At 43.3% G+C, this 17,465-nt stretch overlaps 1 protein-coding gene across 1 annotated transcript in view; it reads left to right on the forward strand.

Annotated features, from left to right (window-relative positions):
- ptgfrnb (prostaglandin F2 receptor inhibitor b) overlaps window positions 1-15,724 on the forward strand; it is a 31,524-nt gene extending 15,800 nt beyond the window's left edge. Inside the window, exons 6-15 of the mRNA XM_049752223.2 lie at window positions 896-1,042; window positions 1,131-1,291; window positions 1,362-1,482; window positions 2,588-2,807; window positions 2,879-3,066; window positions 3,795-3,902; window positions 12,591-12,777; window positions 12,975-13,093; window positions 13,180-13,230; window positions 13,718-15,724. Coding sequence (XP_049608180.1) covers window positions 896-1,042; window positions 1,131-1,291; window positions 1,362-1,482; window positions 2,588-2,807; window positions 2,879-3,066; window positions 3,795-3,902; window positions 12,591-12,777; window positions 12,975-13,093; window positions 13,180-13,230; window positions 13,718-13,830 — 1,415 coding nt within the window. The 3' untranslated portion in view covers window positions 13,831-15,724. The remainder of the gene's footprint in view (window positions 1-895; window positions 1,043-1,130; window positions 1,292-1,361; window positions 1,483-2,587; window positions 2,808-2,878; window positions 3,067-3,794; window positions 3,903-12,590; window positions 12,778-12,974; window positions 13,094-13,179; window positions 13,231-13,717) is intronic.
- The last annotated feature ends 1,741 nt before the right edge of the window (window positions 15,725-17,465 follow it).

Below are 17,465 nucleotides of genomic sequence, written 5' to 3' on the forward strand. Positions count from 1 at the left end.
TTTTTGATGAAGAACTTGAAAATCTCGATTGTTACTATGATCTTTATTTCTTTTTCCTGAAAAGCAAAATTGCTAGCTTTTGTGAGTATCATTTTGGCCCAATTTCACTCGGATCCAGGGGAAGGGTTTCCAGCTTGCTTTACTAAATAAGACATTCTGGTGAACGAGAGTGGCACATGAATAATTGCCAGAGAAGCTTCGCACTTCCTCATCCGTCAAAGTGTGTACGTGAAACCTGTGTGTGTGTGTATTTGCGCTTACGTCTTAAAGCAGATGGTGCATGAGGTGCAACATGGCTCCAAACCTGTGTTGCCAAACACATCAATATACTTGAAATAACTTTTTTTTTTTTTCTGGTGTGTGATGTTAAGCATAAAAAAAAAAAGAGCGAGAGAGAGAGAGAGATCGTCAAACAAGGTGGCAAGCCCATCACCTCTCGTCAGGCAGGTGTTTGCTGTTTGCTCAAGTGTAACGATGCAATCTGGGAGCGCTGACAGAGAGCGACGCACCGCCATGCTATTTGTGTCTTTTTCTTCCCGTGGCTCGGTTCCATTTGGATTTCAGGTCCAAAAGCACAAAGCAGCAATCACCGCTCTGTACTTGTCCGACCGGCCGGCCGGCCCCACGTCGGACAAAAACCTGGCACTGACAGATGAAAGTAATGTGCCACCAGGATGGGAATCATTTCTCCAGAGGCAGCTAACTGTGTTATTATTAGAAGCGAGATGTTGTTCAAGGAATTGCCGCTCATAATAGCAACTGCTGAAAAAATCGATGTAATTAAAAGGAAATATAAGTTGGAAGCATTAATTCATATTAAACGCTTCGTGCTTTTCGAGTCGACGGCGTTTTGTCAATATCTCCAGCATATTCAACATTTTCTCCTTTTCCCCAGAAACGAGCTTCGAGCTGGATATTGAGACCATCGTTCACCCCCAGATGACCGGCGAACCGACAGAGTTGGCTTGCCATGTAACCAATATTACACACCTTCCCTCGGGAGGCCGACTGGGAGTTACGTGGGAGCACATTCCTCTTCCTGGTACTTCGACTCCACACACAATAAAAAATAAAGTAGTGATGGGGAAAAAGTCTTTATAATATTGCTTTTTTTTTTTTTATTGCCGCAGGCACCGCCAGTGAACCTCAGGCTTCACAATCCGTCGGTTCTATGGACGGCTACGGCAATCTTCTACCCGGTGCGATGTATTCGGACCGTCTGGAAAGCGGCATGATGACACTGAGTAAAATCCAGCCCAACACCTTCAAATTACGATTCCTGCGCACGCAGGTAGAGAAACGTCGATATCCCGATAACGGCTCGTTCAATTTGGCGGTTACACCATGCGTGTCGTCTACAGGAGATCGACATGGGCCAGTACGTTTGCGCCGTTTCGGCGTGGAGCATCAACAGCCAAGGCGATGCGGTGAAGACGACTGAGCACCAGAGCTTGCCGCTGACTGTGCGATGGGACACCAAACGTATGGACTTAGCTCTCCGTCTCGTATTTTCAAGATCTCTGCATATTTCATTGCAGGGGTGTCAAACTCATTTTTGCCGAGGGCGGCAGTTTCCCTCGCCGTATATTATGTACAGTATAGGCTAGTTTTGAAATCAGAGACATAGTTGAAAAAAATGAATGGCAATAAAAATTGCTAGCAATGTCTCCATTTTTAAAAAGTGAAGAGAGTTTGTGATTTTTGTAATGACACAAAGTCGATGCAAAATTTTTCTTGGCAGGCCGTATCCAGCCCCCGGGCCTTAAGTTTGATATCCATGGGCTACACGATGAAGTGAAATTTAATCACGAGAATTATTTTGGCTTCCCGCTATCTTTAAAGATCAGGTTGCCCACGTTGTGAACTTTAATATATAATACATAAATAATGTATAATAAATATGACAAAGAGATAAGGTCACAGCTTCACTGAGTGCAAAAATGCATCGAAGATGGAGATGTTCGCCGAGGGAAAATGCAAGAGTCTTAAATTTCACATGATGTCCACAAGGTCACTTTGTACTTGACTCAAATTCAAGAATAAAATGTGCAACATATTGAGATAAAGGGCGCGAGGCTACGATAATAGATATGAGTGGTTAAATTGAGATCAATGGAAAAAATCGTTTTTCAATCGTGATTATTTTAATCATCCAGTCGTATATCCCGCAACTTTTCTGTATTATTTATCCCAAAACTAAAAACTCATGTCGAGTGTCAAAAAAAAATCCCATGCCGTCTCATCATAGTGACCCCGCTGTTGGATCTGATGAATGAATGTCCAAAATTCATTGATATCATTTCCAAACTTCAGAGGAAGTCTCTCAACAGATCTTTTGTCCGCTATCTTTCCTCCTCCCCCTACTTCCCCACACCGAACTTTATGGCCTCACTCGAGCTAATTGAGCCATGATGTAATAGCGTCGCTCAGTGGGCACGCACATCTGCTCCGACTCAAAATGGCTTCATGGTGTGATTGCTTCTCTTCCTGTTAGGCCCTTGCCTTCTTCTCCCTTCCATCCAGACTGAATCATGTCTTTCATAAAGCTGAGAAATCCATTCATTGATCCGCCGCCGGTTCTTCCCAGGTCCCTCGCTGAACGTGGTAGCCAAACGTATCCGCGAGGCTTCTGTGGGCGGCGCTACCTTTGAGATGAGCTGCACGGTGGTGACCCAGAACCTCGGCGAAGCGGGTTATTCGGTGCTGGTCCAATCGCAAGAAAGCCCCGAAAGCAACGTGAGGACCATCATGACCCTCAGCCCAGACAGCGTCGTTCAACACGGCGGAGCAACAGACCCAAACAGGAGGTGCGTAGCGTCGCCATTGTGGCGTGCCGTAGCCGTCCCTCCAAAATAAAATCTCCTTTCCGTCCATTCAGAGACAGTCTGGTTTTGACCAAGTCCGGCCCATCTGAGTTCCGGTTTCGCCTCGGAGGCGTCCAACTGTCGGATCGAGGTTTCTACTGGTGTGACATCACCGCGTGGACGAAGCAACAACCGGGTCAAACGTGGACCAGAGCCACGAGCGCAGAGTCCAACAAAGTCAAGATCGACTTCCAAGAAAACGGTAATGGATCTCAGCGTGAAACAAGTTTGTTCTGCACGTACGCATCCCTGGCCTACTTGACTTTGTTTGATGTGAACGGGAGGCCGTCAGAACAAATGTTGGAGATGGAGGAAACGTGCATCTGTTTGAGGAACACACCGACGATGTCTGAAGGATGAAAGGAGGAGGAGCTAAGCGAAACAAATCTTTCTCTGAGGAGAGAGGCTTCTTTCACCTAATTGTGGATTTTTCTCCCCCCTCCCTTTCTGAGACATCTTCAAAGTGAAGCCCTTTGGCCACTTACCCCGGCTACAAAGATCTACACTGCTGCTTCCCTTTTCCCTGTTTTTTGGTCACAGGAATAATTTCGGATGATCTTGCTCTATTATGTGTTCATCCTTCATTTTGTGGGGGGGTGACCTCAACATCACCAAAGCCAAAACATTCCTCTCCCATCCCAAAAAGATTTACCGGTGTTCTTTTTCCCCGATATTGCCGTCCGAAAGAATTTCAAAGGGTCGAGGTCTGTTTTTACAACCTGGGTCCGATTCTCCACCCTTGGGGCCCCAATTTGTGTCTGGATTCCCACCCCTCCCCCACCCTTGAAAAAACTGAAATGTAGACGGGTGAAAAAAAAAGGGGTAGTCTAAAATAATATGATCAATACCTCTTCATAATGTCCATCGGATTAAATGAACGGTGTTAATGATTGTCTCGAAGTTGATCCACACACTTTGTTTCTTTTTCAGGACCCTCCTTCTCCATTTCTATCCATTCAGACACCAGTACTGTTTACCCGTGGCAGACAGCCAAGATGAAGTGTTCCCTCCGCATCTCCGGTTCCTCACCAAAGACCGGTACCACACACACACACACACACACACTTACATTACATACATTTAAAGTCATCCCCCGGAAGCCCAACCCTCAATAAAAATCTATTTTAGTCTTAACAACCAGAGTGTGCACAAAAATAATAAATAATGATAAATAATAACTCAACGCTAAATAATAAGTAAATAAAAAAATGATTACCCAGTGCTGTGCAAAATGACTTTCCCCCATTCATAACTACGAGTCATAAATCAGTCACTTAATGTTTGTTATTTTTCTTACGTGATTCCAAATCGTGCACGCTCGCAGATACAAAAATACTCTGAACAATTTGCATATGTGCCGCGCTCACCTGTCAGCCGGCGGCACCGCTAATAAAAATGTTCTGTGTTTAAAAGTGCCAAACACACACACGTACACACCCAGATGCCATTAAGTCATTGACTCTGACAATATTTATCCCTCTCAAGTTGTATTTACCGTATTTTCCGCACTATAAGGCGCACCTAAAAACCTCCAATTTTCTCAAAAGCCGACAATGCGCCTTATAATCAGGCGCGCCTTATATATGGACCAATATTGAGCCACTCCAGCAGGCGTGTCTAAAGTCCGGCCCGCGGGCCAAATGTTATATATGGACAAAGTTTTAAAATGGGCCATTCATTGAAGGTGCGCCTTATAATCCAGTGCGCCTTATATATGGACAAAGTTTTAAAATGGGCCATTCATTGAAGGTGCACCTTATAGTGCGGAAAATACGGTACTCCAATGATGCCGTAAGACACTGCATGTTCACCTGACTGTATCAGAACTATTTCAAACACTGCTCCAAAGAATTGATTTTGTTTCATGTGTTCTCCATCCCCCTACCAGCCCGCAATATATTTGGCATACTGCTTTCATCTCCCATGTAGCCTTGCCTTCATCCCCTTCTGCTTACTAAAGACCCATCCAGTTTCTCTCTCTCTCTCTCTCTCTCTCCCCTTCATCCTCACGCATCCATTGCGCTAATGTAAACATGTCGCATGAGCTCATGTGCCACTCCTTTGCCTCCCTCAACCCATCTGTCAACATTCCTCCTCATTTCTCGCCTCTTTACTACACCAGCCGTCCAATGGTTTCGACCATAAATCCCTCCAGCAAATGACTCAAACACGTCGCTCGTAGGCTTGTTTGGATTTCCGCTTTGTACATAGAATATGCAAACATGTTGCTTTGCATTTTAAAGTGGAAGTAAATTCTGCCATTGTCATTGGCTACTTACACCTTCAGATGATAATTATTAATTTTGACGTTGGTAATCCCCCGGAGCAACTTTGTAGTGTCAAAAGCGCTGACGCGGCAAAAGGGACTTCTTGTTGCTTTCCTGCCCGTTTTGCTGATGAAAATTCCCAGAGGTGGCGAATGTCACTTCCTGGGTCACAAGATTGAGTGGAGCGCAGGCTTGAATGTTAAGCAAGCAGCTCGGTGTCGTGACAAAAAGTGAGGCGTGCCAATTTAGCTTGCCAAACTTTTGCTTCCTCAGGTGTCTTGGCTTCACGAACAATAACTAGCGGCTGTTATGCGCAATTTGCAACTTGCTTATGGAAATTTTTTTCTAGGCAATGCGCAGACGTGACGGATATTAAATAATTTCATAAACCTGCGCCACATAGAAATACTACCGTATTTTCCGCACTATAAGGCGCACCGGATTATAAGGCGCACCTTCAATGAATGGCCCGTTTGAAAACTTTGTCCATATATAAAATATATACATTTTGCCAGACTTTGGACGCGCCTGCTGTAGTGGCTCAATATTGATCCATATATAAGGCGCGCCTGATTATAAGACGCACTGTCGTCTTTTGAGAAAATTGGAGGTTTTTAGGTGCGGAAAATACGGTAAATGGAAATTCAATTTAATCTACTCCCATTATCAGTCTTTTCAATCATCCCTTGAGGCATTCAATATTTTTTTAAGTGCAAAAATGAAATCGTTACAAGTTGCTTCGAGAGCATTAGCTGAAACTCCTTTTCCCTGCTGCTCCCATATCAGTTAGCTTTCACTGCACAGCAGTCAATGATGTCATCAACAGTTGGACTCGCTCAACACCCACACCGTATTCCATTCATCGATTGTAGCTCGGCCTCCAGCTACACTCACCAGGGGTCAAGGCTCCGAACTAGCCTTTTACTTACATCTACAATGAAAGAAAAAAACTATTATTTACCGCGGCATACAAAGTGCTGTACGTTGTCATAGAGCAAAAATGAGTCATACCCGCAGAGTTCCGCCTCTCACCCTGACAGGAGAATCTTCCTCCTCAGACAACACAAATCATCTCCTAATCAGTTTCTATTGTAGAACTCAGTCTCATGTCCATCTGGTAGAACAATGTTGACTGCCAAGCACAAAAAAAAGCCTTCAACAAAACAACATAGGCGACTCAAAAAATGATTAGCTCCTCCCTCCTCCATCAGTGGAATCAAATAATACTTGGGACAAAAATCTCCCCGAGTACAGTCAGTTGAATTCTTGGACAATGTGTATTTTCCGACTAAGAGCTATGACTAAATGTTCACCGGTGGTGTTTTTGTAATCATTCATGTTCAGTCATCATTTGTAACTCAGTTGAGCAACTGGGCAGTTACATTCCTGAGGGAGCGCTGAATGCGGATGCTCTCCTGTTGGAGCTTGTTTTTGTTTTTTTATGAGCTTTATTAATACAAAGGCGTGTGCACACATATGGAGTTTCGCTCATCGCTTCGCAATGATAGTTTTTCCTGTAGGAGCTACTTAGCTAAAGCTACATTGATTAAAGAAAAATAAAGACAAGATCTACTCTGAGAAGATCTCTAAAGTCAAAATAGAAATGTTGCTAATGTGAAAACAAACTTAAATACACCAGCGTGTCAATCGTAGGTTAGCAATTAGCATAGCGTGTAGCTTATTAGCATGGCTTGTAGCTGATTCCTCGAATTCGCAACATCTTCTAAATTTCCTGAGATAAGAAAAAACAAATACGCTTATTTGGAGATTTGATGTGGCCTCCCAGCCTGCCGCTACTTGCTAACTTGCCCTTTGCAAATGGAATGACTGGCATGTTCTGGCAGTCAGGCCAATGTGTGTTCAAGACTCACGGCGATTTTGTTTACCACTGCTAACGTCATCATTGAGAGATTTTGTACTTCTTAATCTCTCTTATAAAATCCCTGCAGTGTCAATTTGTCTTTTCGGCTAATTCCCTGCTTTGTCATTTTGGCTTTGTTTCCACGGTGACTTTTAGAGACTTATCCTTCTGGAGGATACATTGCAGCTCCATTAGGAATTATTAACGCCACCTAGAATATGCAAAATAACATTTCAAGTAGAAATAGACGAAGCGATGTGTTTCTACGACTTCGACTGCTTCCGCTATATTTTGTCAATCTGATCGTAATTTTAATCCCAACTCTGGGCGGGTTAATGGAATTTCGTCCACGTAAACATCCGCTTTTCCATTTCATTTCCTATTTTTATACATTTGTGAAACTAGGCGATAAAAGCGCCGTGCATCTTGCGAGCCTTTTGGCTTTTCAAAGAACACTCCAAGATTAAAGTTAGAGTGGTTATTATCTCTATCCTCGCTATTTGCTAGATACCATTTCTTCCATCTCTTTTGTAAGAAAGGTCCAAAAGGTGCAACTGCTGCTCCTCCATTTTTCCTCCGATATGGCTCCCGTGGAAAAGGAAGCGAATAACATTCATTCGCCCTCAGTGACATTCTCCAAGCAGGTGATTAACACCTGCCAAATTGTTTGCTTGAGAACGCCTCTGACGATCGCGTCTTTGCCTCACAAAGTCTATCATCCCTCTTTTGGTTGCTTCTGCTGCTTTGACTCCTTCTCGCCTTCCTCTCCACTCTCACCAAATTACCCAGCTGTCTTTGCTAGGGCGACAGGCAGCCGTTAATTAGCCAATCTCACGCTCCGTTAGCCGGCCGGGGAGACGGGAACGAGCTAGCGAAAGAATAGCTGCTGATGTGGAGAGGCAGCGAATGAGGTAAAAGTGGAGGCCGCTAAACAGGCTGTTAAAGTGAACAGTGGTGAATAGCCCAGCCAGTAAATGGAGGAAGAGGAGGCTTGAGAACACTGTGAAAAGTTTGCAGAGTTGGGGGGGGGGGGGGGGGAAGAGCTTTTCGAGAGAGAGGGACAAAATTCGTCTCATTGAGAGGGAAAAGACGAGTCCCACCAATACTTTTGCCAGCAATGCGATAATGTCCCAAAAAAACTGCCATTCGGAAAATATTTCGTCCCGCTGCTGGATGAGCTCCACGAACCTCAAAAGTGGGTGATTACATAAGCATCAACCCCCCCGGAAACAGATGGATGGATTCATTGACGCAACTTGGCACCTTGAAATCGCTCAGCGTTAAATCATCACCGCTCATCTCAACCTGATTTACAGTAATAAGCTTTAATTCCGTTCACGCTGCAAAATGTCTCCCGTCACGTTAATGCAATATGTTTTTCAACCAAAGGTGGCATAAACTGCTTTTCCGTACGCCGAGCCTTTGATTCAACTTTCATGCGCCTCGGGCTTTATTTATTTGTAATTCCGAAGCAATCATACTGGTGAATTAAGAGCAAACAACAGAAAAGAAGAGTGACGGCGCAATTAATTAAATACGTTCAGCGGATCCTGAACAGCAAGAAGAATGCAATGATTTTCGCTCCATTACTCGCGTAGGGAAAGGAGGCTATAAGACTTTGAAGGAAACCTCAAACAGCATATCAAAATATCAAATTCAACTCTTAGTTAAGCGGCCACATAGCAAGCAGGCATGAAGCAGAATTCATCTACTGTAGATCTTTTTCAGCGCTCAGCAGTTAATGAGGGACGTATCGCCGCCCGGCAGCTTTGTTTCCGAGAGGCTAAATGGTGTTTTTATCTTTTTGTCGGGATTCCGCTCTGCCAGCGCCGCCCTGCTTTATGGCGCGGAGAACTCGCAGCCATTTTCATTATAAGCGTGTGTGGTAATTGTCGGCCTTTTGCGTGTCTGTGTTTGAATTTCAGGCAGTTTGGAGCCTCGGAGTTTTCTCCGGGGATTAATCGGGAGAAATCCAATCAGGCTGTTTTCATTTCCGCAGACAGCCATTTTAGTTTTATGAGCTCAGACGAGAGCCAGATAGTCAGTTAGAGGTGCGCCGGCGTTCTCACTTGCCATCACCACGCTGCTCCTTCTCCGCTTAATGAAGCCAGCGCATCACTTTAAAGCGTGTAATCAAGCTTCTGCACTTGAAGTTCTACTCTAACCGGGTTCACTGGACCCTCCTCTATTTCTGCATCTGAAATCGTGCTTAAGATACACTACATAAGGGATGGGACTAAAAAAAAAATGCTAGTTCAAATATGGATGAAATAAAAAATTGTTTTGTACTTATTATTGCCGACCCCTTTTGGTACTGTGATGTCATTTTCAATTGACAGCAAGTGGTTGTGCCAAAACAAAATGGCCGCCTCCTGAGATGGATAAAAATAGGAGGATTTTTCTGCTTCATTCAAAAACGCTATTATATAGTTTTCTTTTAACTCAATTTTTTTGTGGTAAATGTCATCTCATACTCAAAGGCATGTTTTATTTATTTAGTTTGAGTCCATATTTTTGGGGCTTCACATTATATACTGACTTTCAAGGCACCATTATTTTTTTATGTTAAACGCCTGAGGAATGAATACTAATCTTAAGCAGACAAAACAAAATGATTTTCCGGATATTAATCAGTTATGTTGTACCTTCGGAGGTCATCATGAATCTGTTGTAGGCGTACTCGTGATATGACAAAAAAATAATAATTCCCTCGCCAGATGTGTAAAAACAAAGCAATTGTTCAATCCACTTGAAACATTTCCACATTTGCCCATTTACGGCACCAAAACAAGGTCACCGCTCACAATCGGCTTTCCATACCACGGTTCAAAAATTTCCAGCATATCAAATCGCTGTGGAAAAAGTCAGCGGGCAGTGCATTCATCTTATCAACTCAGGAATGTGTGCGTTCATGTAGCAGGACCGACACGGTGGGTCCATATGGGGCCGCAGCAGTGAGTCAGCCTGCTGGATGCCTCTCGGATAGCCCTGGAGGAGGAAGTAGCGGTGCTCGAAGCTCAAGGTGTCCCCCCACCCCCTCCCAAAATGACTCCCCACTGATGATTTTTGGGCTTGAGTGATAAACAAAATAATCTCTACACTCACTAAGTATTCCAAATCCTCCAGCTCCATCCGCCCCTTCTCGCTGCGCATTCTCAGTCATCGCCACTGTCAAGAACAAAGACGGTAGTGGATGGGGGAAGAGAAGACAAACTGCAAGAAAGCCCAAGCTTGCTAAATATAGCTCCATTCCTCGACCACGCTTGCCCTTCAACAAAAACAAGCAAGCTCACTTCATAGACCAGATCTGTGTTACCGTGCGAAACGTGTCTTTGATCACTAACAAGAAAGGCAGATTGTGATTTTTTTTTTCAAGAGTAGAACGTTTATATTTTCGGTAACGCATAGGCAAATACCTGACTTGATTTTTTTTAGACATACAAGCTGATATACAACAGGATTTTTGTGTTTGACTTGTGTGCAAACATTTTAAATAAATAACAATTAGCAGTTTGGCACATTGTGAATATTTCTCAAAAGAACCTTCAATGGTACTTGAAGGGTACTGTCAAACAAAGCAGAGAATCACATGTAGACAGTTAGCTTAATGCTAACCAACAAATCACCACAGATGGGCTAACAAAAGAGTATTTGTGAAACTCTTCTTTGCGTGTCTTTGTGCTGTGTTGTACTGCCCCCTGGTGGCTATTATTCTATTATACTATTCTGTTTTGGGATGAGGTTGTAATATAAAATGTGGAAAAAATAAAACTGTGAATACTTTCTGGATACACTGTAGGTGGATGTCTGATCAAGATGAAGGTGTTTACATTTTTGGATTTCAGTCCGTTTATTGTAGAACCGTAGTTACTTTTTATGTATAAATGTGAAATGAAAAATTCACCTCCATCCTTCACAGCCATTTTAGTGATGCTCTTGTTTTGTAATTTACAGCTACATTTATCTTCTGGTTTATTTTATCCTCTCAATGATAATCAATCCTGGCTCCATCTGTCAAGCGGATCCATTTATTGTGGCAGCTATACGAGTACACGGCACAATTGACTAAATAGGTGTCAAGACATTTTGTTGAGTGAGTGTTTAAGATAGCTCTCAGTCTGAAGAGCAAATCAAAGGCCAGTGTATGACGAGTACCGCCACTTTTTTTTTTTTTTTTTTTTTTTTTTTCACAGCGCTTGAATTTGAAAGCCATTTAAAGGGCAAGTCAACCCTAAAGTCTTTATAATATGTTCGGTGCAGTGTTTTTATTAATGTTTCATTTATGGAATATGAAAATCCACCTGTTTTCATCCATCGAAGGGGCGGCCATCTTGCCACTGACATCACAGTTGCCAGGTGTCAGGTCACAACCAATCACGGCTCACCACTCTTCTGAAGCTGAGCCGTCATTGGTTGTTGAGACCTGGCAACTGTGATGTCATTTTAAGTTGACAGAAAGTGCCAAAATGGCCGCCCCCTTGTTATGGATAAAAACGGGTGAATTTTTCTGCTTAATTCATATTCCACAAACTTAATATTAACCACAATGCTGTGTTTAGACTAGTGGGGGAAGGGCACATACAATATATTGTAAAAAATAATTTAGGGGTTGATTTCCCCTTTAAGAAGCAAACGTGGCGGGGAGCATTTGAGAAGTGATTCATTACGTGGCTTCGGGTGACTTCACTTTTTTCCCTCATCATTATTCCTTTGCTCCATTCTCTTCTCATCCACCTCGTTTCTTCATCCATCATTTTCTCGCCTAACACCCACTGTCTCTTAATAGTTTTCATCATTGTTTGCCTTTTTTTTTTTTTTTTCCTCATGTTGTCGCTTGCAAATGCATTGTCTATTTGTCTCCAAAATGACAGAAGCTGCCGAAGGTGTCATCTCGTTCTTAGTGTTTTCATGTGTGTGTGTTTTTGCATGTTTGTGCATGCATCTTAGGGTATGTGTGTGTGTACGCCAGTGTGTAGGAGGCACCACAGTGCTAATAGTTCCTGTCCCTGACACACTAATGACTAGTTTGTGCTCTTGCTCGCTCGCTCTCTCTCGCTCTCCCTCCCTTCTAGAAATAATTAGTTCCCCCCCTCTCCTCCAACGATTACATCTATTATCATAATTCTCTCTCATCCCTGTTTGCCTCCATTTGTCATCAGCGGCATCCTTTTTCTTATGCTGCCTATCCATCACTTTTATTTCTCTCACTGGGAGAGGAGCAAAAAAAAAAAACCCACGCCCCCCACGAACATGTTCATGATTAAGCTGCTCCGAAGACTCAGACGGATCTGTGCGTGTCAGTCGTCAGGGCTGCATCCAAAATACCACAATGAGATGCCGTTTTAAAACGTGACTCTTGCACGTAAATATTTTTCTTAAGATGCATAAATAGCGCAAATCATGCCAGCTTTGACAGCATGTCTCCGCTTCGAGGGGATTTTGAGGGATAACAGACACACCTGCCCTTTGAACAGGAAAGCCTGAGATTAAAAATCACCTTCATAAAAAATGTCCCTGTTCATTAGTAATCAATTTCACACGTCCAGGTATGATTTTTTTTTTTTTTTTCAAAGACTTACCTGCTTGTGTTTCTTTCAGATCACCTAGCCTATGAGGTTCGTTGGTTTTTCACACGACTTCGCGGAGGGCAGACGACAACGCAAGTAGCCAGCGTGGACCGCTTCGGGGTTGTGCGTAAAGAGGATCGCAATTCTTCCAGTGACGTTTCCATCGAACGTGAGGACACGCATTCGTACACGTTGAACGTCCACGGCGCCCATGACAGGTGAGTCGTCAAGCGGCTGTTTAAGAAACGGCTAAAGTTAGCGTGGCAGCGCCAATGTTGAACAGAGAGCGCCATCTAGAGGAGTCAAAAAATATAACAACTGCTTCATGAAGCTTCATTTTCCCATCAGTAATTTTTTTTTTTTTTCCACCCCTGCTTGTGATTTCTAAACATCCCACCATGTTTTTGTCTTGCAGTGACAGCGGCGAGTACCACTGTGTGGCTACCCCCTGGTACCTGTCTGCCTCCACGGGAGCCTGGACCCAAGCCGGGGAGTTGACGTCTTCCAGAATCTTCCTGACAGTCCGATTTGCCGGTAAGGAGTGTGTGCACTCTTAATGTGACATTTTGCGTTCCAGACACAAATTCACCAATTCTTCTGCTTTCTTGTTTGCTTTGCAGTGTGGGAGTCCCTAAAGTTGCCCCTCTTGTACGGCGTTTCAGCATCAATAGGTAAAATCACATTCATACACGCTTGCCACAAAAAAAAAAGCTCCTGTTGTTATTGTGCTGTGGCTTTCGGAACGAGCCAGGCTGAACTTTAGTAACGCAAATCAGTCAAATCTGCTTAGTTGGCACTGGCGCCGTTCTCGCTGGGTGCATTCCAAAATGCTGCAATACTACTAGAAATATTGCAAGCAGATGGAGAACAGTCTTCAGAAGAATTGTGTGTGTATTTTACGTGTACACATGAAATTGTCACAAGTTATAGCTTTGGGGGCTTTTTTTATCTCTGGTGTGTCGTGCTGGGAGTTGCACATCAGTAAAACAAACTTGAGTATATCCTTTTTTCCACATCAATTAGGTTTAGATGTGGAATTGCAATGTAGAACAATAAAGAAGCGGCTCTGTTCATAAAAATTGCAAATATTGAGTTAGTGGAAGGAAAACAGCAGCAGGAATTCCTAAAAAATAATTTGAGTTCTTGTACTTTCTGCAGGTGTGGGCCTCTTCTCGCTGGTCCTGGGTCTGGTTTGCGCCCAGTGCTGCTGCCGGGACATCGCACACACTCCCCGCTCACGCAATAAACTGATGGACCTGGAGATGGACTGACAAATACTTCCCCCTGCGCCCTCCCACTACAGCGCTCCCAGGAAACAGCAAACGCCCAACAGACACACGCCCGTCAACGACTTGTGGGACACCCGGTTGTTTCCGAGTAGAGGACGTTGGGAGTAAAACGGGCGGCGGGCGTGTTTCCTTGGGGGACGAATTCAAGGAAGTATCTCGAGAGGCATTTCAGCTCTGCAGTGGAGGAGCAGGGAGTTGTTGTTCTTTTTTTTTCTTTTTTTTTTTACAGGCACAGGTGATTTCACTGCCATGTGGGAACAAATATCTACCAAACACTAACAAATGAAAAACTCTGGTGCTGCCCTCGTGCAAACTTCAGCCACATTTTGAACACCATCAGAATGTGTTCGTTGGGCTTTGTGGAAACTTCTTGTCAAATCCCACAACCGACCAACGTGGACTGTTCACTCAGCCTGAGCCTCGTTTTGGCGGCGGTTCCGGAGCGGCCGGAGAAAGTCGTCTCCCCCCGCCGCCCTCCCCCCCACGCAAGAGGCATTGCACTAGCGACCCAGAGTGTTCCTTCCTACCTTAACGAATGGACGATAACTACCTTTTCTTCTCGGCTCTATTTTTTTGAAAATTAAGAGATTTTAAAAGTCGGACAGATTTTTATGCATCCCAAGGAGACATGCAGTGTGTGTGTGTGATGTCACTTATTGAGAAATATTTTGTGCGTTGTGTGCACAGTGCCAGTGTGCATGTTGTATTTTATAGCACTCGGTGAGCAGCGGGAGATGTTTTCAGGGTTACATCAAACACTCCTAAAAGTTGCTGTCAATCCACTACTTGTAGTCATGTGTTCACCCCCAAAACCCTTTTCCCCCCCCCTAAAAATTCAGTGTTGCATTTAATTTTGCACCTTTTCAGATCATTTCACCAACAATGAATGCATCCTCCATCTTTGCCCCGTGTAATCGAAGCAAGGTCAAACTGCCATATTTGTAGACCTTGTTGAGTGTTTTTTTTTTTTTTAATTCTTGCGTGGTGCCTTGAAATACGACCTGAATTTGTTCCCCGACCAAGCCAAACGCTCATCTCAAATCATATTTCCCCATTGAAATGAATGGGAATGGCATTAATCCGTGCCAGACCCACCCTGAAAAGCAAGTGTCGTGTATTTTTCAAAAAAAAAAATAGCACAAACCTATGATCATAATTCAATATAATGTAAAGAATTCAACGCTTTGCGTATTTTGATTAATCTGTAGCAACTCCGTCTGGTGTGTGCAGCTTGGCCACTAGGGGGGCAATATAATTCAGTTATGAAGACACAAACCAAGATGACCTTCACAACTGCTGTAAATGACCCAGTGAGCTCTTGTAATTGTTTTTTTTGTTTTTTTTGTACTGTTATAATGTCCGTCCACGTGTGTTCAAATATCCCCTCGCTGAATTCGTCGGTGAGGTGAGTTGAGGTCATTGCTGGAAAAAACTCTCGTGGGATCGCTTGTATCTCAAGGCACCGCAGTAGTTGGATTGCACAAATGTAGCGAGGTTGCTTTTGATCCGTGTGTGCAGCTCTGATGGACTTTTATAGAGCTTTCAAGTTGTATTTCAAGCACGCCAAACTGGGAGGGGCAATATTATGTGGTCGTTAATTATTTTTTTTACCCTGAGTCCTCAGGGCCTGATTGACGGCGCCTGTGAAAGTGCAGCCGCACAAATGGAGCTCTTTACTGTACACTCGTATTCAAAATACATTTAAATATTCTGTGCCAAATTTAACAAATGACAAACTTCTCGTGTTCTGTCATTCCATTGCAATATGTTTTTTTTTTTTTTAATAAATAGATTTGTAAAAGGCGGATTTCCATTTTGTTGTCTAACTCCCCATTTGCCCCGACTTGCAGTTCTAATAAAAATGGCTGCCTCTTGACGTGTGTGTTTTGTGTCGTGCAGACAAGATGGATTGGTGTGTAAATAAGGTCGTGGGTGGGGCTAGTGTGTTTTGCACCCTGGCTTTGTCGAAAATGAGTTTTTCCAAACGATCTGATGACGTGATCGTGAAAGCTGTTCCCACACGATCTAGTAAATGTGGGCCACTTTGGTTGTCGGCAAGGCATCAATCGTTTGGGAAGATCTTCAAAAAGTCGCCTCTACTGTTTTATAATTCAACACTGGGCTGCATCTTACTGTCTTCCATCTTCTTGTTCGTCTTACGGGATTCATATTCGATGTTTATATTCTCTCATCCTCCATTTGTCTTGCAGCTTCTCTCGCTAGCCTTCTGCACATCTTTCTTCGCCTCTCACTCTCGATTGAAAATGCAGATGAGGTTGGGCCGTTCTCCCGGGCTTTGATTTTTTAGCACCTCTCCGTCCATCCGGCTCGCTTTCATTTGCATTTCATGTGGAGAGAAGTGGGATCTGGTGGCGTTTTGGTACGCGTGCGCATGGTTCCTAGCCTGCTCTCCCAGGGTCCACTTGACCCACTTTTCCTGGTCCTGCTTTGTGTGCTCACTCCTGTCATGGATCATTTAGTAATGTGGTTTCGTTGCAATTTCAGATGTTGTCTTTCTCAGTTCGTCGTGCTCACCTCCTGCGTCATTCCTCAGACATTCATCGGAGAGCCGAGGAACTATGGAGTATTTCTCCGAGGAGTCCCCCCCCCCCCACACACAAACTAGGTGATGAAATTTCTTACAGGACTGAATGTTTGTTTATCCAAGTTGCATCTGTTCCATCATCATGTGGACTCTCCTCACTGGAACCAAAATGAAGCTTATCTAGTCAAGCAGATCTTACTTGAATTTTATGTTCTGCCCAAACCAAATGTTACTTTGTGTCAGATAAGATCTTTTCATCATGTTTTAGTTATGATGCCACAAAAGCAAGTGAACATTTACCTCAACTGAACTGAAAACAAGGGAAAAAAAACTACTTTAATTTAGGAAAAAATAAATAATTAGTGAGGTTAAATTCTGTGGATTATCTTTCAGGCACTTAACAATGGCTAACGGCTAGCCTGCTAGCTAACGTCAACGCTACAACACGCTATTTCAGAGTCTAAAGAGCGCCTAAGTTTCATTAATTTAAGCAAATAAGAAAAAAACATTTAACCAATCCTTCCATAATTGTGTTACCTGTTGAATTACAGTCAGCATTCTATTTCACTTTTAACTTCACCAAACCTTTTTGCTACCTGACATATTTACGCTATAGTAGAGAAGGCTAAAATCACCATTCAAGCAATTGAAAATCTTAAATTATATTAATCAATAAGAAAAAGGTATCAGGATTGACGCCTTAACCCACTGGTGTCAAACTCAAGGCCCGGGGGCAAAATACGGCCCACCACATCATTTTATGTGGCCGTGAAGACAAATTGTGCATCAAATTCGTGTGTTATTACTAGAATTGCAAATTGTCTTCACTTTTAATATCTTCTTTTATTTAAATATTTGACCAGTTTTTACTCATCTGATTTGAAAATGTATATGAGGTGCTCATACATTTATTTGGGATGACAGTCATAATGGCCCTCCGAAAAAATCTATGCCTACAATGCGGCCCGCCCAAAAAATCAGTTTGACACCCCTGCCTCAACCTCTTCTCTCCAAATTTCGGGGTCCAGGAATCCAATTCTTTTTTTTTCCTCCAAACATTCTCCATGTAGTT

The sequence above is a fragment of the Syngnathus scovelli genome, chromosome 2 (genome assembly GCF_024217435.2).
Source record: "Syngnathus scovelli strain Florida chromosome 2, RoL_Ssco_1.2, whole genome shotgun sequence".
Classification (NCBI taxonomy): Eukaryota; Metazoa; Chordata; class Actinopteri; order Syngnathiformes; family Syngnathidae; genus Syngnathus; species Syngnathus scovelli.